Source organism: Falco naumanni, chromosome 1 (assembly GCF_017639655.2).
Source record: "Falco naumanni isolate bFalNau1 chromosome 1, bFalNau1.pat, whole genome shotgun sequence".
NCBI lineage: Eukaryota > Metazoa > Chordata > Aves > Falconiformes > Falconidae > Falco > Falco naumanni.
Genome location: NC_054054.1, coordinates 80,680,532 through 80,704,839, shown reverse-complemented (window position 1 = coordinate 80,704,839; position 24,308 = coordinate 80,680,532). Strand labels below are relative to the sequence as shown.

The following is a 24,308-nucleotide window of genomic DNA, read 5'->3' as shown; positions in this document are numbered from 1 at the left end:
CTCTGATTTGCTTGCTTTGGCACAGAAACCTATTTCTGTACATGCAAGAAGATTAAGCTAGATACTAATAAAAAAAAGTAGTTACTATCAATATCATTATCACAACTACATGAATAAACTGCCTTCATGGGTACAAATTTTCATACAAGCAATTAAAAAAAATATGCTTCTGTTTTTAAAAAAGTCCCTTGACAGGGAGGAGTTGCTAGCATTAGAAACCTGAGATTAAGAGAAGGTCTTTATTATTAACTCTTCTCTGCTTGTTTTTATATTTCTCCCAGAACATGAGTTCATGCAGCGGATTAGGGATTATTAGGGAAGAAAATGACACAGGTAAAACCATCTGGATAGGATTGCAGGCTTTTGTTCCCCCACCTACACATTTTAAACACAGTACTACTACTACTTTAATTTAAAACCTGCTGATTCGGTCACACAAGTTACACTCTAAAGATAGTCTCTGGTGATGTAAATGTGATTTCATATGATCTGATATAGAATATGCCTGTCATAGGTGACATTTTTAAAAATAATTTCGCTTTTATCCTCCTTTAAGAGAATAAAGCAGATGTGTTTACCTTTATAATTTTTTATTCCTCCCCCTCTCCTTACTGAAGTACTCCCTTTTGGAATTCTTAGGATATTGCTTTGAACGAAAGTAGAACACATTCTCACTAGCTTGTCAGTTAATCTGAATTTGTATACTTTTTATGTGTTACATAAGGTAGAAATCATAGCAAAATAAAAGCATTTCAGAACATTGAGTTGATTGGCTATTGAGAAGGTAGTGAGAACTTCTGCAGTGGAGCTCAAAAATGTAAACTACAATTGCACTGCACTGAGCCTGATAGTCATTTTTTAAGCCACCTAATGAATTCGGGACGTGGTTCCGTCTTTACCAGTGTATGGATTTTATTTCCTAGAAATTTTAATAGTCAAAGGAAGCGTTCTCTTTTGTACTTATCTGACCCATTGTTTATATGCATACAAAAGCTTTTGGGTTTTAATGCTACTTTGCATGATAAGCTAAATTTTTGGTAGTTATCAGCGGAATTTCATTTTCAACACATCCCAAATTTGTTATGCAGAAAACTCAGCACAGTGCTTTGAGAAAAATTTAATATATGTAGTAAAAAGGGCATGACTAGCTCGTTCCTTTGGGAACAGGTGGTATAAACAGCTCCTAAGAGAAAAGCTTATATTTTCTGGCACCTCTACCTAAAATAAAACTAGTGCCATTATGGATAAATAGATTGTTAAATAATAAGCGAAGCTTTCCTTCACCTGTGTGGCTAAAAGTGTTAGCAGATTGCTAGCTTTCCAAAATTCACAGCATTGATTAGAGGCATCTGATGCATCTGTCTGTATTACAAACAGAAAAGAGAGTGAATGGCAAACCTATACTGAACACACTGTGGGAAGTGTGATGCTAATAGCAAAGTTAAAAATATGTAATGTAGATTATGACTTAGGGGTGTCAGGACATTGTTTATTTTGAAGTTTGCAGTTTCAGAAATTTGAATTCCAGTTCCCATGAAAAATCAACATATTTTAATGGTAATGATTTATCATCAAGGTGGTAATTTGACATAGAAGTGAATGGAAAATACTGTAAAAGTGCTTTCTCATCCAGATCTGTTCAGTAGATGCCAGCACTGAACACTGAACCATCGTTCTATCACACTTAAGTACAATTTTTAATAGTGGATGACAGACTCAAGAATAGTTTGACCTCTTGTTAACACGTCAGCCTTTTCCAGTGTGCACTAAAAATAAAACTTCTGAAAACATGCTTATGCTTTCATTTTGGCATTGTCTCAGGTGAGAGGAATTAAATTTTCTTTAAAAGACCTTAGGTTCAGCATTGTCTTTTACCAGTTAACTCATTCTGTAGCTAAAATTTGATATACATAACGTGTCCAAACACATGCACACTTTTTGCTAGATTTTTGAAGTTGTAATGGAAATTTTTAGTTTATATTACCTATATAAATACTTTTACAAGTACAAGTGATAAGCATCTCGTCCTGTCTATTATCAGATTCTGTTTAATTCCTCAGATGTTGACCATTTAGACTGAAGCATTCTTTTAGTGCTGGCTGTCTCAAACAACAGGTTTTTTTATTGCTTTTAGTTTTTAATTTTTCTGCTAATATACTGTGGTCAGTCCTAAAAGAGATGTTAGGAAGAAAACATGATTTCACTCATGTTAAAAAATGCTATGCCATTTTATTGAAAGATTTGTACATCACACTCTGGGACTTGGTATTGATGGTTCATGCAGTGAGATTCTAACTAGAACATATGGCAACAAAAATAATGTGTTTGACACAGTAAAAATCTCCAAGCAGTCACTGATCTATACAGTGGGGTGACACTTGGGAGTTCAGCAGAGTTCTGAAGATACTATTTGCACTCAGTAGACCCAGGCTTTAGGATTACCAGAATAGAGCAGATTCTCAATGTATCTGCTTTTTCTTTGCTCTATGGACTTACGTAGATGTGAAAGTGAGGATAATTTTCTTCTTACGCTCTTGGCTATTCTTGGCTCTTTGAGTGGTCCTCCAAGTAGCATCCAAGGAAAGGTAGGTAAGGAGGAATAAGGCTGAGTAAATTGACGAAGTTAAAGAGACCTGGGGAGAAGGGCAATGGAAGAGGCCAATAATGTGAGGAAGAAAGGGAGGACACAGGTAGCAGCAGGTGAAAGAGGACAGATTACTGAGACCATTTAAACACTGCAGGAGAGAGGGTGGAAGGAAAAGGGATAGGAGCACAAGGGCAAAGTGATCCTTAAAAGTTACATAATAATCCTCTATATAAGATGTGGAATTGCATCCAGGGGTATCTAGTCACTTTAATGTCATTACATTTTTGTGATCACACAGTGACAGTGTATGTCTTATACTGCTGCTCCTTTTTCATCCATGTGGACAACACCACCACTTCTAGTACCAATCAGAATAAATAAGAGTGATATCTGAGAAACTGAACTTTCTACTGTTCTAGTAGGTGGAACATTGTATTTAACTTGCCTTTTTAAGAAATAAAGCATATTGGAGTGTAAATGTATATTAAAGGAAAATCTGCAAGTGTGAAAAGAATTAGTCAAAAGAAGGTTTTTAGGTAGGAACAGTCTGTAGTGTGAGATAATTTTGATAACATTTATTTATCTAGTTGTTCGTGTATCATTTTGACCACCTCTGTCAGTAGTTGATTTCCCTGATCTATGTGTCTAAATGCAGTTTTACTATTTAAATGCTCAGTAATTCTTCTTTAGGCTTTGAAGTATTCTGCTTCTGTGTCAGACCTGAAGGTCTTGTGTGTGTGAAAGCCTGACTGCTTTTTCTAATAGCAGTCGCTGCAGAGCCAGTTGTGGAGAGCCTGACTGTCTTCTTGAGAACCTCTGTAGGCATTGGGAGGTTGCTATTAGGTGCTCCCAAAGCTGCCTGCTCTCCAGGCTGCACAAGCCCAGTTCTCTCATTAATGTTCTTCCTGGTGTGCATACATTTCATATGGTCTTTGTTCTCCTACCTTCTTCTCAACAGGGCCCTTGCCTGAGAACTTCTAGATTTTGTAAAATCTGTTGGATAATCTGTATTTTAATCTGAGAAGATTTAGCTTTAAGATGAAAGTAAATGTTTCAAGAAAATGTTCTCCTGTAACTGGAAACTACTTATGATCATTATGATATTTTATACAGATGTAAAACATTTCTTTGCTTTTCCCACTAGATTATTAATCTTTTCTGTATTAATTAGCATCTTAAATTAATAAAGAGGAAAAAAATAATTACCTCTGTATTTCTTGTGCCTTTTTGGCTCCTTATGTACCTTTTCAGAACATTCATTTTAAAGTATTATGAGTTTGATAGTTGACAAGAGCCATGCAGCATATACAGTGAATAGATCTGTATATCCTACTCTTACAACAGGAGCATCTAAAATATTTCTAAATGCAAAAACTGTGCTGTTTTAAATACTGTTCTCTAGAGACTGGAAACTTTTTGTGCTGTAAATTACATTTTCCCTCAATTTTGCAGTTAAAGCCATCAAGAATGAGCTAGCTGGTCTGGGTGATAGCTGGATAACCCCTGCTGTGACTGGTGAAAACATTCTGGGGATTAACAACCTGCTCTAAAGCTCATTGAAGACAGCAGAGTCTCCCCTACTGTCATGATCCCCTAATAATACCTGAATTCAGCTGTGCTGGAAGGAGCCTCTGGCGCAATCACATTTATAATACAACTAGCAGTTTAAAATCTGGTTTTAGTTTCATTCCAATGTAGCTTGATTTTTCAGAACATATATTTAATGGATTCATAGATTTAAGCATGAGGCTTAAATTTCATCTAACGCTATCTTCTCAATTTCACAAGATTGCATCCTGCTCTGCCTCAGTACAGATTTAATGCTTTGTTTGTCTGAAGTGTATCCTCCCAGAAATGTATCTGCTTGAGTTAGAAAGACAAAGAGTCAGAGAATCCCTTGTTTCTCCTTGTATTTTGCTTTACTAATTAACCAGTTTCAGTAATGTGGAATAATATTTAGTTTTCATATTGAAGCCAGTTTTTCCCTCAGTTTCTTCCTTTGATTCTCAGTTTTTTCCCCAATAAATTGACCTCAAGAATTCTTGCCCTATGAATATACCATCATTAAATATTGATTATTTATTCTCAGATGCACTAAGTAGATGTTTCTCATAATAAGATGGTTACCATAGGACTCAGACGGTCTCCTTGCCTGGAGGATTGTAATTGATTTTGGTATGGTTTTCTTGAAAAACAGGAACGGCTCTTTGCAGAAGGAAATTTATTATTTGAATCTTTAGTGTTCTGGAGAAAAAAAATAGAAATTTGGTAACATTTTACTTCCATGTCCACTGATCCCTTGTCATTTTTTTCCAGCAGTATCAGCAGTGGAAGTTTATGTTTATATACCACCTGCCCTATATCCTATCAGGCCTCACTTTCCAAATCCTGTGCCTTCCCACCTTCTCAGCCCCCCACTGGAAACATCAACTGTATTATGTTTCCCTAGATGTCTAAATTTACATTAGGCTGTATCAAAATGTAATCATTTTAGCAATGTACTTGAAAAAGTAATTGAAACAACTTTTTGAAACTGGCATTTATCATAACAGGTGATTTGCAGGCTTCTTAGGAAATTATTTTATGTTTGTTTACAGATCATTGATGAAAATGGTTTAGACAACTCACTATCCATTGCTCTGGACACATTCCAGCACTGTTGTCTTCACCTTTACTAATGATTTAACAATGAAAGCTACTTTTTCAGATTAATCAATTTGGCAGTTTTTATTCAATTAACATGTACTTTACTACTATAGTATAACTTGTTTAATCAGAATATTCTGTGTTAACAAATCAGATGTTTAGCAAAATTCCAAGTTACATCTGTATGGATTTTTACATTCCAAACTTCTAATTGCATCTAAAGAATATAATCAGGTTTGTTTGGGGTGACCTGGTTTCTGCTAGAATGTATTAGCTGACCTATAATCATATTCATTTCCTTTGATTTCTTACTGAATTGAATTCTGTGCGAGTGTTGTCTATTCTTTTGTCTGGGATATACACTTCAGTCTAACCTGCGGCTACTCAAGTTACCAAGTTCCAAGGAGTGGGGGAGCTTCTAGGGGCATATGTAGCAGTACTCCTCTTGAACTTCATGATATAGTCTGAAAATTATTCAAAACAATAGCACCAGACCAAACATCTGAAACAACTTTTAGCAAGTATTTTTATGTACTTCATTTGAACCTTTTTATTTTAAATGTTTGTCTTGACTACACATCATTTACCCTCTTTGTGGTTCCTTTGTAAGGTAGAAAGTATTTAATCAGCCTCTTCTTTTAATTATTATCCTGCTTCTGTGAAAATAAGGAAAAATATTTATAGAGGTATATTCTCAATGGAACATTAAGAAAAAACGTTCATATCAGTCCAATTTAAACCTTGAATAATTCTGGTATCACAATACTTCTACCTTGAGCAATGGTTTGTGGTGATTTCTGGGTCCTTTGCTGCTACATTGATGTAAAGGAATGTCAAGCTGTTGGAACTTCATCTGTTAGCACAAAAATGGAATGTTGATTGTAACTAAAGCTGCTACTTTTCTTGAGGACTGATATTTCTCTCTTTTTGTAAACAGGGTCCTCATTCTAGCACTCCAGCATCTCTACAGTAACTGATAAAGGTGGCTTTTCATTTTCTAGCTTGCAGTACATGCAGATGTACTTTAAGGAATTTTCAAACATTTTAGTAACTGATAGCTTTCTCCTCCATACTACTGGATTTAGCAGCATTTAAAGCATGAGCACACAAGCTGACAGGCCCACTGCAGATTTATGTTGATGGCTACCTTTGATAGTCACAAACACAGATTTGGATCAACCCAACTCCTTGAAGCCATAAGGCAAATGAAAATCATCAGCCTGATCTTGTTGAAACACTATGGGGAAGCAGAAGAATTCAAACATAGACCAAAGATAATTTGACACGGTATCTTGACAATACACTTATGAGGAAGATTGAGTTGGCAAGATGTTGCTGCCTTTTTTCTTGATACAAAGTACAGTAATAATCACAAATAGAGGAAGAAGGAATGGCAACTTCCATCTGTGGAATTTATTTATTTAGGTTAGATTCAGGTAGTAGTAAGACCAATGGAATTGGTCCAAATTTCATTTTTTAGTTAAAATAAAGTTAGCTGAATGTGGAATATAATGCATAGCTAAGGACTATAAATAAATCATTTTATAAGCTTAAAAAAAGGACAGGAAGGAAAAATTATAGTAGCATGGGAATATTTAATTGAAATAATGGAATAGAGACCATCAGTGTAATCTATAGATCTAAAAAAGAAAATCTGGCAGTTCAGAAATCAGGAAAATAAAAAAGAGTGATCATCAAAGACAAGGGAATATTTCCAGGGTGATTTTCAGATACTTAAAATTCATATACTAGTAAAATATTTGGAAGTGAAGTAACTTTAAAAATCCATTGTTGGTTTTTTTCTTCTTCTTTCTCAATGACTTTGACAGGTATATTTATCAGTTCTGCTTTGGTTTCTTCTCAGTTTCAATGTAGCATAATCCTATCGAGCTAGTCATAGATCATGAAAACATGCTCTGTTCCCTTTAAACAGTGTTGTGGGTTTATTGTTGTTTATTTCATTTTCTGGTTTTTAGAATATTTTCATTCTCTTAAAGTTTTCCAAAACTTCATTTTATAAAATGCAGTTTAGTTTACTATTGATTAGTATGACTTCTTAAGTATTTCTCTAAAATTTATTGAGGCATACGTGTGTACCTTGGGGAGAAAACTATCATGATAGAAAATTATCAAGTAATGCTATTAAGGCATTTTCAAGACCAATTTGGCAGTACTTGATGATATTTTAATATTTGGTTGCTTTTACTCTTGGTCATCCATCACGGACTCTTGTGTTGCAAAGCAACCTCTCCTACAGATTCCAACTAGTCACAAAAAGCAGGATTAAAATTATCTGCCTTATGTACTGTGTCTTGTGATTAAATTTAAAAAATAATATACCCGTTCCATACCACTAAGTAGATCTATTTCTAACTGTGCCTTTTTTGTGTATTACCTAACATAGACCTATTACCTAACAAGGGATTATGTGATCTGAATGCTACTGACTTGACAGCTTTATGGCCATCATAAGCAACCAGGCATCTCCACTGTCTAGAACCTGGAATGAGACTAAAAGCCTTTTGACTGTGATTTATGGCCTAAATTTTCTCTGAAAGCCTTTATGCAATGTTAATAGAAGCTTCCTGTCATATCTTGTACTGAATGGTACCTATTTACCTAATTTCTTCAGAGATAATTTATGCTGGCATTTAATTTTATGGCAGAGCTAAACAAGTTTATATTTGTTGACAGCATCAGAGGCAAAGACTTTAAACTTCCATCTATAGGGTAGAAATTCAGCTCATGAACCATTTTTTCTTCCTGCTAGTGTAGACTGGATTGAGTTAATGTGCTATGGGAAGGGACTTCAGCATGATTAATTATAAAGATTTATAGAAAATAAATCAATGAACAATAAGGTAACATGGTCATATTTGACCAAATGCAGTTAACTTTGACATATAACTTCTGAACAACAGTTTAAGAGTCATAAAAACAGGTATTTGGTTATTGTATTAATCTTACATGAGATTAAAGTGCATGTCACATAAGAACAGAATGGATTTTTGATAGAATGTGTATTGGGATAATTACTTCACAAATTGTTGAAGCAAGCAACAGATAACTTCAGGAAAAAAGTTTGCTTCATTAAAAAATTAAGGTTTATAGGTATTTGTATATAAAACCAACAAATCTGAATTTCTTATGAAATAAGAATAAAATTAAAAGCAGATATGTGCATATATGTTTCCAGTCTGCTTGATAGTAGAAGTTGAGCAAAAAGTAAATCACCTTAATCTCATCCTCACTTTTAGCACTATTATTTTTTAAAATAAAAATGATAATTAAAACCTTGTGTGGCTCAGCAACCAGATAGTAATGATGGTATAGATTTACCCTGTAACATAAAGACATGTGTTTATACATTAGAGATACTGGAAAAAAGAGTAAGATACATTCTCTTTATGATGTGTATATGATTAGTGAGGACAGTGTTCATGGCTATCAATGAAGTAAGCAGAGAGCATCCCTTCAAACTTGAAATTACTTTTTTGTACAATTAGAAGTATAGCAGATTACGGTGGCATAATTGTGAAAAATAACATTGAATTCCACGCTTTTGCCATTTGGCCTTATTGCATCTTCTTCATTGTCCTATTTTCTATTACATCTGCTTGTGACCTCTTGCCATTATGAGATTGAAGGCTTGGAAAGGGACAGTGGTTTCTGATGTGGTGGTGCAAAGTCTAGCATAATGAGCTGATATAAACCTGTTGACTGTTATTTATCAGCTGTTACCTTCTTAGAGAAATTCAGGTAAATATTTCCATAATTTTAAACACAAGGCTTCTGTTTCGTTAAGACAAAACCCGGAGCCCACAACAGTGGTTCTATATTAATGAAAAATCATTATTTGCATTCAGAAGATGTCAGTGGTTCCAACACCCCCCCCCCACCCCCCACCCCCCCATTTATCAGAATAATACAGAATGCAGAAAAGATGGCTTTCTGTTGGTTTTCCCTCTTCTTAAAACCATTTTAAACTGGATTTTTCTTTTAGTGCAGAAAGCTAGGAAACTTCTCAGGTGTTAAAGTTTTATTGGATATCCACTTTTTTTGAGTGCCAGTGCCACAAAATAACATTTTATGGAAATTTATTATTTTATTTTCATCATACATAATGCTAGAAGAAAAGAAAGGAAAATTTCAGATTATTTAACCACACATACATAAAATCGTTGCAAAAGAATGTCAGTTTTTAATTTAAAAGAAAATTTTTTAAAAGTTAAAAGATTTTAAAAGTGCATTCAACATCTTCTTGCATAATGACCGCTGATCCATGTGATGGACGGAAAACTGTTTCTGGAAGTAAATGAAGTATTGTACTTCAAGAACAGGTTTCTTTTCTGAATCTTATTGCCCTGATCTTGTTTTTCTTCGGATATATATAGTATTCTGTACTGATTACTGATAATGTGAACATGTAATTATATGGCCAAAAGGGAGCAGAAGAGCTAAATCTAATCTCCAAATTCACCGAATGTCATTCTTAGCAAAATATCTATGTACATATATATATACACACACATACTTTATTTCCAATTCTTATGCCTTAAATGTTTGAGAAAAAGAAAAGCAGGGAGGAAGAACACTGTAGTTGACACAGTTGAAAGCTCTACCATTGGCTGTTGAGACAGAAAGGTGAATGTAATGACATTTATTACCAATGTGATAAGGAGTAGGATAAAGAATTTATTTGGAAAGTGACATTGTAGTACCCTGTTATTCATTTAGTAACAGAAATACCATGGGTTTTTGCAGTTGTTGTTTTCATCCAAAGAGGATAAGAATCTGTACTGCTGTTACTGTCTGCTGCAGAATTTCATGAATTACTAAGGACAGAGTTTACTGAAAAATGTGCAACCTATTACTGTTCAGCCAACACACAAAATGAATAACGAAGATGAAGAGTAGGCTTTCGGGTGTTATATTAGCTACTCATAATCAAAGGCTGGGTCTGAGCACAAAAGCATATAATAGCTATGTAAGGGCCATGAAGAGTGGTATTTATGGAGCTGTGTGTGTTTTTAAAAAAAAAAAAAAAAGTAAGATATCCTCAAACATGGATTCTCCCCTGTTCTGCACTGAGTAGGTGGGGGGAGAGGGAGGCATGGTGCAGGTTTCTTTTTGGATGTCAATATGAAAGGCCCAGCAACAAATGGTGTAATAAAATAGCTGCTTTAAGGTAGAGTAAAAAGAGGAATAGCAAGTAAATCTCACATCTCTTCAGACGCTGGGTACCCTCCATGCATATTGCATCAGACAAACTCCAGATGGATTTTCCCACAGCATGCTGTGCAGATCCTGTCCATGGAGAGGTTCCTTCTCCCTCCCATATGATGGCGGCTTTTATCTTGTTTGACAAACAAAACCATGTATCTTCTGACAGGTCACAATGTTACCTCTGTCGTAACAGTGTGCAGTGTGCAGTGCAGTCTGTTACAAGCGTTGTGGCATATACCCTTGCAGCAGCTACCCATGCTAACACACAGGCTTCTCAAGCCTTACGTATGAGGCCCGATGTAGCAGACATAGCCTACTCAAGGTCACTAACTCCTTGAGTACAGTATCTTCTGCAAGGCTCTCAGTACATCTCCTTATATTATTTAATAACTGTATGTTGTCTGAATACCCTCCTTTTTATACATCAGGGAAATAAAGCAAAGAGAAGATGGGCTGTGTTCTGTCTGAAAACCAGAAAAATTTACTAAAATCTATCAATAATTATGTACTTTTATGTCTTGAAGTTTATAAATTTGTGAGAATTGAGTATAGGGTCCGGCTACTAAATACGTGAATTTTAGCTTAACCATAAAGGAAGGTAAAGAATATGTTTCTTAGCATACTTTTCATCTACAGATGTTGTTCTTGATCCAGCATTACAGTCTTTATTTCAAGACTGGACATTTTTCTTGAATAGAAGTTATAGGACCTATTAAAAAATGTGAGGTTTCTTGATCTGTATTAGGTGAGCAAAGCTCAGAACCACACATATCATTTTGCATTAACACAAATTAATGTGTTCTGTACTTAGCATCTTAAGTCATTTCATTTGATGCTGTGTAGTTTCACACAGTTGAATAATTGTAATTACTTTTTTATTTTCATTCCTATGTCATCCCTAGAAAAAAGACTGATAAATAGTATAATTTTATGGCTAAATGTATAGCGTCTCAATGCCATACATTACATGGTTCTTTCCTCACAATGTGAAGGGAAAACTAATTTTAAAGAAAATCCTCCAGGTTGCCCTGGTGAAATAAATTTGTGATATTAAGACATATAAGATGAAATAGACAAGCATAGAACTGTCAACTGACTGTAGAGCCACTGTTTGGGCATGAAGGGATAAAGGAAGTGCCAAAACCCATCTGGAACTGAATCTGGTGAGAGACATGAAGGGCAAAAAATGGGTTTGTATGAGGACATCAGCATAAAGATAGCTAGGGAACATATGGACCTGCTGCCGAGTGGGGCGGGGGACCTGGTGATAAAGGGCATGGAAAGAGTCAAGTTGTACTGAAGGTCGTCTTCACCCCAGTCTTTCCTGGCAAAAATGGCCCCAGGAATGTAACACCACTGGGAAAGTCTGCGAAGAAATTCCTCCTCTGGCAAGGAAGCCTTATCTGTGGTGGATAGGATCAGATTAGAAGCCGTTTATACAAACTGGACACTTCCAGGTCAGAGGGCTGGGTAGGATGCCTCCACAGGTGCTGGGCAAGCTGGCCCATGGCATTGCAAGGCCACTCTGGATTGGCTTTGAAGGATCAGGGGAAGTTTCTGCAGACTGGAAGAAAGCCAGTGTCACTCTTCAAGATAGGCAAGAAGGAGAATCCTAGACATGATAGGCCCAGCAGCCTCACCTTGATCCCTGGGAAGCAAATAACCCTGGAAACCATTCCTAAAAACATGAAGGACAAGAATGTGTTTAGGAGCAGTCAGCATGGATTTATGAACAATGTGCCTAGTCAGCCTGAGAGCCTTCTGTAATCAGGTGACTTGTGGAGTGGATAAGGGGAGGAGTAGATGTTTATCTTGTCCTTAGAAGTGCTTTGGACACTGTCTGCCATGACATCTCCAAAGAAGAACTGACAAAGTACAGGCTAGGTGCACAGACAGTGGGGTGAACTGAAAGTTGGCTGAACTGCCAGGTCCAAAGGTTGTGATTAGTGCCACCAGTGCCACTCCGAGGCCAGTTATCAGCGGCCTCTGATACCACAGGGCTGTGTCTTTCCTCCTCCTGTCTGTCAAAGTACAAATGACCTATTTAACACTTCGGCAAAAGAAAACAAATACAAACATTTTGACATTCCCTCTTTGAAGTTGTCAGCTTTTATACAGAAAGATTTGACTGCATAGTGCTTGCAAAGCAGGTGCCTTATTTAGTTGATGAGAAGGACCAACTGATCACGTATTTATTTAAAAAATAATAGCTGCCAATAAAGCATTAATCTAATACTCCATCTCATGATTGTAACTCATATTGTAGTCAGAGGTCTAGTTCAGGAGAATAATCAAATATTTTAAACACAAGCAACCAAACGTTGCTTAGAAGAGACATGTTAAATGCTCTTGTTCATGTCTGCCACTGAAATATACAGTACACCAAATCTATTCAGTGCTGTCAGCACTGGATATAAATCTAAGACTTACAGTGGTGTTAGCGATTTAGTTGCCAAGAAGTTTCATTCAGAGCAGTTGGATGTCTGGAGGACACATACTCGGCCAGTGTAGTCAAGACTTCCTTCAAAGCCAGCCTCTCCTGAAAGTAACAACCTGAAATCAGATAAAAGCAGATGACTGAGAAATAAATTTAAAATATGTTGACTCCATTTCCACTTTAGCAGCAGTTCAACAGAAATTCTGCCTCCTGCTGTAAAGGTTTACTACTCAGCCTGAGTAAGTGACGAGATGGCACACTCCATTAATCTTGGCTTTTGGCAGTTTACTGCATCCTAATGGTTAAAGGAAACGCGAGGACAGTATTTGAAAATAATGCGCGCATAATCCAGAGAGTTAAACTAGTTTAAAGATAATAAACCAAAGACTGAGCGTGTCTGAAAGCTGCATTGATGTTCTGTGTTGGGAAAGGGGAACTTTTTTTAATTCTAATATTCAGTATCACTTCACTTAAACAGTAAAACTGCTACATTCTGCTTGTGTGGGGATCTCTCATTTGTACACTTCAGAGCGCTGAAGGTAAAAAGTAATCATTTTATCAAGGGATAACTGAATGGCACAGTTTAAATACTGTGTCTAAGGTCATATAATGAGATCGCTCTGTTGAGAAAATTGGTAAAAAAATCAGGAGACAAAAAATAGTAGAGGAGAGGGAGAGAAAAAACAAAAGCCCAGTAGCTCTGTTATCCTGAGACTCTAAATCTTGAGCTTGTCACAAAGCAGATTGACATTTTTTCCAAGGACCCTTCTACATATTTGCAGCTCTGTATATTCTTTCAGAGCTCAAGAACAAGAGAAATACTGTGCTGCATAAGGCAGAAGACCTATCTTGGTCCTGTCTTCAGCCAAGTAAAAGATGCTTGGGAAAATCATAGTATCTGGGACTATTCAGGAATGATAGTTGTTCCTGTTTCTACTCTTAACCTTAAGCAGTCAGCAGTTGAGGGTCTTCTGTATACCATCATAATTTTTAATAATGTGTCTTCCATTACTTTTTCCAAATTTTTTTAAAAAATACATTAATGTTTTTAGGTCTTGAAATGCTGCATTTCATTGAACATTACAATTTCAGTATGTCTCTCTGTGACATATACCTGTTCTCTGTGTTGTTTTCTTTTCCTTTAATTTTTCTGTATTTCTTAAGATCATTACTTAGCAAAACACTGGTTTTCAGTAATGGTATTTTAAACAATTTATTCCATGGCATGCTGAGCTCTAAATATTTAAAATTTGCAACATTATATTTATGTTTCTTTTTATTCTCCCCAGGCAGAAAGAGCAAAATTAAGATAATCAGTTTTTATTCATCTCAAAGGTGTAAAATGAAATTGTAAACAAGATGGTGCAATATGTGGAAACAACTTAAGCACTTAGCTGGTTAGCATGCCATCTTACAGTTCCCAGCTTGGTCTTCCAAAGATAATGGCAAACATTATACAGCATGACAACTTTAGTAGCATGGCTGTGTTACAGCAATACAGAGTAATATCTTCTATTCACTTTGGCTTTACATGTTTCTCTCATAACTATGTCCTGAAATAAATCTCTTAAAAGTCCAGTGCTTTTAAAGGAAATTATGAAAATTACATCACCTGTAATTAATAATACATAATTTACGTGTATGTAAACTCCACGTGCTTTTTATAATGGACTTTGAAACACACTATTGATAAATGCTAATGGAGTTATCTTGGGGGGGCAGATATAATGGGGGGTGATGGGGTTTACCCTAACCCCAATAGCCATGACAGCTAATCACAATTTTGTCACGTGACATAAAGAACTTTATTTAAACTTATTGTTAATTCATTGTTTCCATTGATTTAACCGTAGAAGTATTTTAGTGAATCAGGGGTTAAAGAATCATAATAATTTTATAATTGATATATCATTTCATGGGGTTTTTTTCTTGTTCATATGTGTTTTCTGTTCTTTCTCTTACATGCTGCAGTTGCAAACATATTGTGGCGAGAGCAAGGTAGTAATACAGATGGCTTTTTTTATATTCTCCATATTATGCTGAAATGCTCATCTATTGTTCCTTTCCTCTGTGTTTGGTGGGTTTTGGTTTAGTGTTTTTTTTTTTCATACTCTACAGTTACAGCAGTTACCTTCCCTCTTGCAATGTTTGATGGATTTTATTTAAAGAAAAAATATTGTGGAAAATAATCCTTTAAATGCTCATACCTTTGTGAACTGCTTTTCCTTTTGAGAAGAGAGAAGGAAATAAGCTGTTCAAACATTACTCAGAGGGGTACAACAAAAAGCTCAGATTTAAAACTTAGACCTTTAACTTTTGTTTGTTTCTGACATGATAAAAGCTTCCAACCAATCAGCCTATATGCTGTTGGGACCAATTTTCTTGTATGAATCATTCTTATTTGACAAAATTATAATCTGAAACATTTCAGTTAAAACTGAGGTACCTGTTCATGCTTAAAGAGACAAAGCATTTTCTTCTTACACTCAGGGAAGGGTTTGTAAATAAATGTTGGGAGGAGTAACAGAGGTTTGTGGTGTGTGACCAGCTGAAGGATAGATATAAATACAGACAGTATCAGCTGTTAATAGAAAGTACAGAAAGGATATGTTACTGACGAAGAGATTTAGTTTTCATATACATGAGATAGTCTCATAAAGGGTATTGCAAAAAAAAAATCGTAATTGAAATGTTGAGCTCTTATTCCATTGCTCCAAGTAGCCTGTTCTTAATTTAAAGTTGCTCTTTAGGAATTAATGTATTTCAGGAACAGGAAATATTTTCAATTACTTCCACTGAAAGATTGATAATGCTGTAAGTGGATCAAGCTTTGCTATGAATTCATGCTGCAAATGGCATTTCTGCATATTTCTTAAAGATTTATTTTAAATTAATTTAAAGATTCAAAAATGTGATACTTCATTTGCCTAATTACATAGTAACCTTTGGCATTTCCCAGTGTGTTTACAAATATGAACTAGTTTTATTTTTTTATTATCCCTGTTTCACTAGTTTCTCAGCTGGTATAAGCAGTCAGTTCCTGGTTATAGTGGGGCTCAGCTGTGACCCCCCTCCCTGCTGGCCCTGCAGAGTAAACATGCCGTGTTCAGGGCTTCATACACTTCCACTGTTAACGGTTAAACTGGTGCACAAGAAGATTCTAACAGGAAAGTTTTCAAATGTAGAGTATTTTCACCACTTATTGGGAAGGTATCACTTTTATTTTCTCCTGAATAAAACTGAAAATATCATTGGCAACCCCTTGATTTTTTTGAGGAGTGTTTTTTCAGGTGCGTGGGAAAGGCTGCCTTGGAGTATGTGCAGCTGAGGGGGAAGTTTCAGGAGTCTGTTTATCAGATGTCTGTGTCGATTGGGGCTATCAGCTGATTTACTTCTTAACAGTCTAGTATTACTTATCCCACTAATAACTATAATATACTTTAGTCAAGTAGACCAGGGAGAAAGGAAAAGATTTTTTTTTTTTCCCCTCAGCCAGCCACACATATTTATTTCTCACCAAGATACAATAAGCCAGTTGCTCAGCTATTGATCTCCACACTGTGTTCGCTGGTAGGGGCAGCCTAACCTCAGACAGGCTTATCTACAAATTCCAGCTGTTCTTACAGGATGCAGTGTCGGGTGTTCTTTGAAGAAAGACCTTGACATATTATCTTATGGAAGCTGTATGATTTACCTGCAAAGGTACATGAAAGTACCCACTGCCCAGAGTGGGCATATTGCCCTTGGTGCACCCTGTGCTCAGCGTAGGCGGGATTGGCAAATTTCCTTAAACCTGAGCCTGCTTCTGTGCTACATCAAATGCAGCACAGACAAATTCCTCTCACACTTTTTGGTATCCTATTAATAGATATGTTTGATATAAGATGAGGAAAACTCTGCTTGGAGACTGCCCCTTTTTTCTTTTTAGGAAAACTTGGCCAGAAGTGGGAAATGATTCTGCAAGGTTTCTCAGAGATAATTGAACTCACTTGTTGTGGGCATTGCCAGACACCCTGATGCATATCACTGCCTTTTAAGTGACAGTGGTACCTGTGTGATTCCTAACGGGGAATAGGAACTTCCATATACCTGTGTACATACTGCAGTGCCTGTCTGCCAACCTGACAGGGCTTCACGTGGGGTATGCTGCCTTCTGGGAGCTAAGATCCAAGATGTTGCTGACAGGCTGCCACAACTTGTCAAAAGCATGGACTGCTATCCTCTGCTACTCTTTCACGTGGGCATGGATGACACTGCAAGCCAGAACCTGGGCAGAATCAAGGAAGACTATAAAGCTCAGGGGGTGCAAGTGAATAATTTTGGTGCCTAAGCTATTTTTTCTTCTATTTTACCAGTAAGAGGAAGGGGTGCAGCCAGAAATAGGACTATAATGCAGATCGATCAGCTTCTGGCTTCATGGCTGGTGCCATTGTGAGGGGTTATGGCTTCAGTGACAATGGCACATTCTCTGGCTACAGCCTGTTAGGGAGGGATGGGATCCACCTTTCTAGAAGACTCAGGGGCGTCTTTGGCAGCAGGCTGGCCAGCTCGGTGAGGTGGGCTTTGAACTGAAGGACTTGGGGAAGGGTCCAAAGCGGCAATGCTCACACCATCACATCTAGTGGAGGAACAAGCCAGGCCAACCAGAGCAGCGATAAATGTTCCTTAGCTGCCTCCCAAGATGAGAACCAGAAGGCCAAGAATGTCAAGGGTGGCCACGGCTGTGGTGGATCCACTTACCTCCCTCCTGGGAAACCTGTGTGCTCAGTTGCCTCTCTGAAATGCCTGTGCACCCAGGTACAGTGTGGGAACAGACGGGAAGAATCGGAGATCTGCGTGCGGTCACAGTTGCAGTAACAGAGACATGGTGGGACAGCTCGCGTGACCGGAATGCTGTCCTGGATGGCCACGTACTTTTTAGTTAAGGCAGGCCAGCGAGGAGAGGTGCTGGAGCTGCTCTTTATGTGAGGGAGCAACTGGAACGTATCGAGCTCTGCCTGCGCATGGATGAAGAAAGAGTCAAGGGCTCACGGGTAATGACTAAGGGATGGGCCAACAAGGGTGACACTCTTGTGTGTGTTTGCTCCAGGCTACCTGATCAGGAAGGGGAAGTCAATGAGGCTTTCTACAGACCATTGGAGGCAGCCCCACGATCACAGGCCTTGGTTCTCATGCAGGACTTCAACCTCCCTGATATCTGCTGGAAAGAAAACACAGCTAGGCACACACAGTCCAGGAGGTTCCTGCAGATCTTTGATGATAATTTTTTGACACAGGTGGTGCAGAAGCCAACAGTGAAGTGTGTTCCTACACTTTGTACTCACAGAGAAGGACTGGTTGGGGATGTGAAGGTTGGGGGTAACCTTGGTTGCAGTGCTGGTGAAATGGTGGAGTTCAAGATTCTGCATGGAGGAAGCAGGGCAACAAGTAGGACTGTAACCCTGGACTTCAGGAGAGCTAACTCTGGCCTCTTCAAGGACCTACTTGGAGGAATCCCATGGGTTAGAGCTCTAGAAAGTAGGGGGGTCCAAGAGAGCTGGTTAATATTCAACAATCATTCACTCTAAGCTCAAGGTAGGTGCATCCCCATGAGTAAGGAATCAAGCAAAGGGGGCAGGTGACCTGTGTGGATGAGCAAGGAGCTCCTGGCAGACCTCAAACAAAAGAAAGTTGTTTATGGGATGTGGAAAAAGGGACAAGCCACTTGGGAAGAATATAGGAATGCTGTCAGAGTATGCAGGGAGGCAACAAGGAAGGCTATGGTCCGTTTGGAATTAAATCTGTGTGAGGGAGGTGAAGGGCAAGAAGGACTTCTTTGAGTACATCAGCAGGAAAATGATGGCTAGGGAAATGTGGGCCAGATGCTGAATGAGGTGGGTGCCCTGCTGACCGAAGGGCACAGAGAAGATGGAGTTACTGAATGTCTTTTCCTTCAGTCTTTACTGCCAAGGCCAGTCTGCTGGAATCCCAGACCCTGGAAGCAACAGAAAAACCCTGGAGAAAGGAGAACTTTCCCTTGAATGAGGAGGATCACATTAGAGATCATTTAAGCAAACTTGACACCCACAAATCCACAGACCCTGATGGGATGCACTCTCAAGTGCTGAGGGAACTGGCAGATGGTATTGCCAAGCCACTCTCCATCATCTTTGAAAGGTCATGGAGGACAGGCGAGGTGCCTGAGGACTCAACAAAAGCTAATGTCACTCCAGTCTTCAGAAAAAAAGGAGGACCCAGGAAACTACAGTCCAGTCAGCCTCACCTCCGTCCCTGGAAAAGTGATGGAACAGCTCATCCTGAGGTCATCTCCAAGCATGGGGAGGAAAAGGTCATCAGGAGTAGTCAACATGGATTCACCAAGGGGAAATCATGCCTGATCAATCTAGTAGCCTTCTGTGATCGAATGACTGGCTGGGTAGATGAAAGGGGAATGGTGGATGTTGTCTGCCTTGACCTCAGCAAGGCTTTTGACACTGTGTCCCATAGTATCCTCACAGGTAAGCTCAGGAGCTGTGGACTAGATGGGTGATAGTGCAGTGGATCGAGAACTGACTGATGGCAGAGCTCAGAGGATTGTGGTTAGCGGCGCAGGGTCAAGTTAGAGGCCTGTAGCTACTGGTGTTCCCCAGGGGTCAGTACTGGGATCAGTAGTTATTCATCAGTGACCTGGCTGAAGGGACCCTCAGCAAAATTGCTGATGGAACAAAACTGGGAGGAGTGGCTGATACCCCTGCAGGCTGCGCTGCCACTCAGCGAGACCTGGATGGGCTGGAGAGCTGGGTGGAGAGGAACCTCACCAAGTTCAACAAAGGCAAGTGTAAGGCCCTGCACCTGGGGAGGAACAACCCCACGCACCGGCACAGGCTGGGGCTGACCTGCTGGGGGGCAGCTCTGAGGGGAAGGACCTGGGAGATCCGGTGGGCAGCAAGTTGCCCATGAGCGTGGCCAGCAGGTCGAGGGAGGTTGTTCTCCCCCTCTGCTCTGCCCTAGTGAGGCTGCATTTGGAGTACTGTGCCCTTCTTGGGGCTCCCCAGTTTGGGACAGGGAACTACCGGAGGGGGGTCCAGCAAAGGGTTATGATGATGGCTGGAGTATCTGCCATATGAGAACAGGCTGAGAGAGCTGGGCCTATTCAGCCTGGAGAAGGGAAGACTGAGGGGGGATCTTACCAATCCATACAATTATCTTGAGGGCACGTGTCAAGGTGATGCGACCAGACCCCTTTCAGAGGTGCCCAGCAACAGGACAAGGGGCAACGGGCACAAACTGCAGCACAGGCCATTCCGTCTGAACATGAGGAAGAACTTCTCTACCTTGAGGGTGACAGAGCACCAGGACAGGCTGCCCAGGGAGGCTGTGGAGTCTCCTTCTCTGGAGACGTTCCAAACCCACCTGGAGGCAACTCTGTGCAACCTGCTCTGGGTGACCCTGCTTTAGCTGGGGGTTGGACCAGGTGACCTTCAAAGGTTCCTTCCAACCCTGACCATGCTGTGATTCTTTGATCTATGCAGAAACACACACTTTTCCCTGCCCCTCATTGTTTTATTAATTTATTTGATATTAAGGTATATTCTCTCTCTATTGATACAGGGTTTTCTTCGGAATTTAGGATGAGCAGAATTTTAGACTCATTTATTTTTCCTGGGGTTTATTCTCCTGTGTACCTATACCAAATATTTTTATGTCACGTGGAAGCTTGGGCCCTGTACCCAGGATACATCTACATTTTTATCACTGTAGACCATGGTTCAGCTGTCCAAGTCAGTTATAATGGTAATGTTATGAGTGACTGTCTTCACCGAATTATACAAATATGAACAGATCACCCATCATAGCATCCACGTAGCGAATAAAAAACTATCTTAATTGGAACATGACAAAGTAAGGAGAATGTCCTTTTCTGTGGTCATGAGCATGACCACAGATATTATGAGACCTCAAGCTATAGATCTGCTTCCCACCTTCTCCACGAAATGTTACATCATGTCTCTCATTTAGCAACATTGCAGTAGAAAGATTTAATAGTTCTATAAACATCTGGGGCCCTTCAAGCTTGGAATGAGTATCTGCCCAGCTCTGGCTTTCCAATAAAATACAGTACAGAATATTTCCTTCTTTGACCAAAAGTGATGTCAAATATGGGTTTATAACAAAGATTCAGAACTTCTCTTTCAACTTTATAGAGAAATTACTTCAACTTTTCCATCCCTCAGAAAAAGAAAAATAAGACTACATGGAGAATTTATATTAATTCGATTTCAGTGTAATGCTTCCATAAGGTTATCTTTGTTACTGCAGCTGTCAAATTATGTATTTCCAGATCTGTACTCATAAAGACACTGTCTTCCCAATGGAGAAAACGATGTGAAATTCTGAATAACGTAAAAATTTTCTTTTAGTTTTACAACAGACGATCCCATAGGATGAGCTGTATTAGCACTATACACATTAACAAATTGATCTCATACCAAAAATGTGATGAGGTTTTTAGTTCAAGATAAGGGTTTTCTTTTTTTGTCATTATTTAATTTTATACATTTCAATGTGTTTTTATTCCTAAGGTCTGGGAATTGGGAACATGTTTTATGTTTTTTATGAAGATGGAATCAAAGTAATACAACCAGTGGAATGTGAATTTCAGAGACATATTAAGCCTAGTGAAAAACTCCTCGGTTTTCAGGCAAGTTATTTTTTCAATTTTTTGTAGTGTTTTCTCAATTATGGTTTTCTTTAGGTAGTAATTTATTATTGCTAGTTTAGTGTTTTCTGCTTGATAAATTCAGACATGTCTTCTCAATTAATAAGTAGCTGATAATGGTGGACTCAAAATTTCCTGTATTTTCCTTGATCAAATTCAAATTTTCAATCTTTCTCTTAGATTTATTGTTCCCTGTGTATACTTTTCAAACCCTTTAATTTCTTTGATTGTCCTTCTTTTCTTCCAGTCCTTTCCTTTAACTGCTCTCTACTCTTTATTTCTGGTTTGGTGGTTGTTTTTTCTCCCCTTCCTGAGTTAAGTGCAGGGACTGATTCTCTTCCCATTAAATATAAGATGTAAGATTACTATTTCTAATGGTTTGTTTTCCTTCACTAGATGTTTTTCTATATTAAACTGTCAGCTACAATGAGGCAAATCCCTGTCCTAATAAACACATTTACACCTCCACTGAAGTTAGTAGAGATGATTGATGTTTTGACTCAACTTACAATTCATATGAGTAGTTTCAATAATTTTATTGTTAGTAGACTTATAGCATATTTCACCAAATTCTGTGTGTTTATGGAGTAGTTTACATGTGTAGCATACATAAAACCAGTAGTGTATTCCCCACTTCCATTTGTTTTTCTGATGTTTTTCCTTTACTGCTAATCAAATTACTGGCTGATATGAAGCATGTTCTCACAGGAACACTTGGTACTCATCACCACATTAAGACTTGTTCCATATGATCTATAACCTTTCAAAAATAGTAACTTTTTCTCATTATTTGGATTTGAATGAGTGACCTTGAAATATGAAATAACCTATAAGCTGTACAGTTTGGGGTTTTTTTTCCCTAATACCTAAAGCACACTGAAATAATAGCAGAACTGTTTCAACAGAATTTGCCTCTTCAGTTATCATTATTGATGTCAAAGGCTGCTGTACTTAGCAAGATTTATTTTAGTGTGAATAATTATGCTTTGAACAGCTAATCATACCTTGATTTGTGCTGCTTAAGTAAAATTAGGTTGACACAGCCAAAAATAAGTCAAAAAGCTTTTTTATAGCTGTTTAATTCAAAAGCTCATTATTTAAGAAGTCTGTTAAAATTTTATTGGTCTAAAGTACAGCCTAGATTTTAAGTTTATTTTTATTGAAGCAAGGTAATAATCAGGGTGGATAAGTCAAACTAGTTTCCTTTTTGTACCTTTCAAATCTAAAGTAGCATGATAATCATATCCTCGGGGGGGGGGGGGGGGGGGGGGGGAAGACAAGGAGAGTTGGGTACTTGATAACTTTCATTTTAAAGTAGCTATAGACCTGTCGTTCTTCGGATATCTTTGGTTTGTGGGTAGGTGTGGTGAATATACAGCCAGAAATTAAGCTTTGAACCTGCATGCGTGTCATTTTGCCCATTAAATTCAACAATATTTCTGCTTGCTTCCCTGAACACTGGAAACATCATCCCTCATATATGGTGGTTAATAAATCTGGTTTTCTGCTCATATTGACATCCTTGTTCAGTCTGCATTCCAAAAAGAGAAAAAAATGAGGAATAGTTTTCAGTAAAAAAAATTGAAATTTTGAAAAAATCCTTTAGATTACTTTCTCCTACAAGAAGGATGAAACATGACTTTAAAAGAATTCCCTACACTTACTGCTTACACTATGACAACGGTAACATATTCTTGAAAAAAAACCCTCATTGACTCTGAAGCTTTAGATAACAGTTTTCTCCTTTGAAGAACTTAATATCTTCCTCAAGCCTCTTTGGAAAAGCTGTTTTCTCTGAGTAAGAATACTAAAAAAAACCCCTGTTCTGCCCCAGAACCAGATATTTTATCGAGTTCAGCATGCGATCATTTAGTAGTAGGAGTTCATGTCATAAATTACTTGTTAGCAATTCTCTTTGTCTTTGTCCTATAACTTTACTAATCAGAGATGTTGGTGTACTACGTGTTTTGAGGTGGCTTTATATAGCCTTTCACATCCATGGCAGCTATTGCTAATAAGTTCTCCTATCTCTTACCATATACCTAAAGGAAATACATGCTTGCTTAAACCTCTCCCATTTCTTTACTTTTCTGAATTAGCTATTCAAGTGATAAGTAAAACACCAATAGACCTGTTTCATTGCCAGACATTTACTAAAGTGTAGGAACATTTCTAAATTCTGCTGCACAGTTTAGGTACTAGAAGTGTTACAGAAAATGTGTGAATATTACACCTGGTATTGTTCCTCCCCAGGTTTCCTGTTTGCCTGTCAAAAAAAAAAATATTACCTTTAGCTGAGCTGTTGTAAAAGAATGAATTCAGGTGTTTCTGCATGGCATTGTATTGTATTGTGAACAAATGTTGCAGTAGTTACACATGTTCATATTTAGGTATGCTAGTTTTGCTAAAGGTAATTTCTCTGTAACTATATATTAGAGAACCCTTATCTAAATATTTAATTGCCTCTTATGCAACTGGGTGTCAATGCAGCAAAGCACTTTAGTGTGTATCTATCATGGGAATCAGTTAGACTTTCATTGTGTTTAAAGTGACCAAAAGATTTAGTGCTTTACTGGATCGTCATGGTTCACAGGATGTTATGAAGAGCTTCCTCCTCTGCTCCCCAGAATCTCCTAAATTACTTGAATCTTTTAAATTAATGTGAAAAGAAAGTAGACTTTTATTAGGCTGATAGCCACAATTCTAGGTGCACA

The 24,308-nt window shown here is 38.0% G+C and overlaps 1 protein-coding gene across 4 annotated transcripts in view; it reads left to right on the top strand.

The window, feature by feature from the left end:
- FSTL5 (follistatin like 5) overlaps positions 1–24,308 on the top strand; it is a 320,790-nt gene that overhangs the window by 254,051 nt on the left and 42,431 nt on the right. For 2 of the 4 annotated variants that reach the window (XM_040601338.1, XM_040601329.1), the window contains exons 11-12: positions 14,868–14,894; positions 21,458–21,576. In XM_040601338.1, the coding sequence (XP_040457272.1) occupies positions 14,868–14,894; positions 21,458–21,576 (146 nt within the window). The remainder of the gene's footprint in view (positions 1–14,867; positions 14,895–21,457; positions 21,577–24,308) is intronic. The other 2 variants (XM_040601355.1, XM_040601348.1) reach the window with 1 other exon arrangement.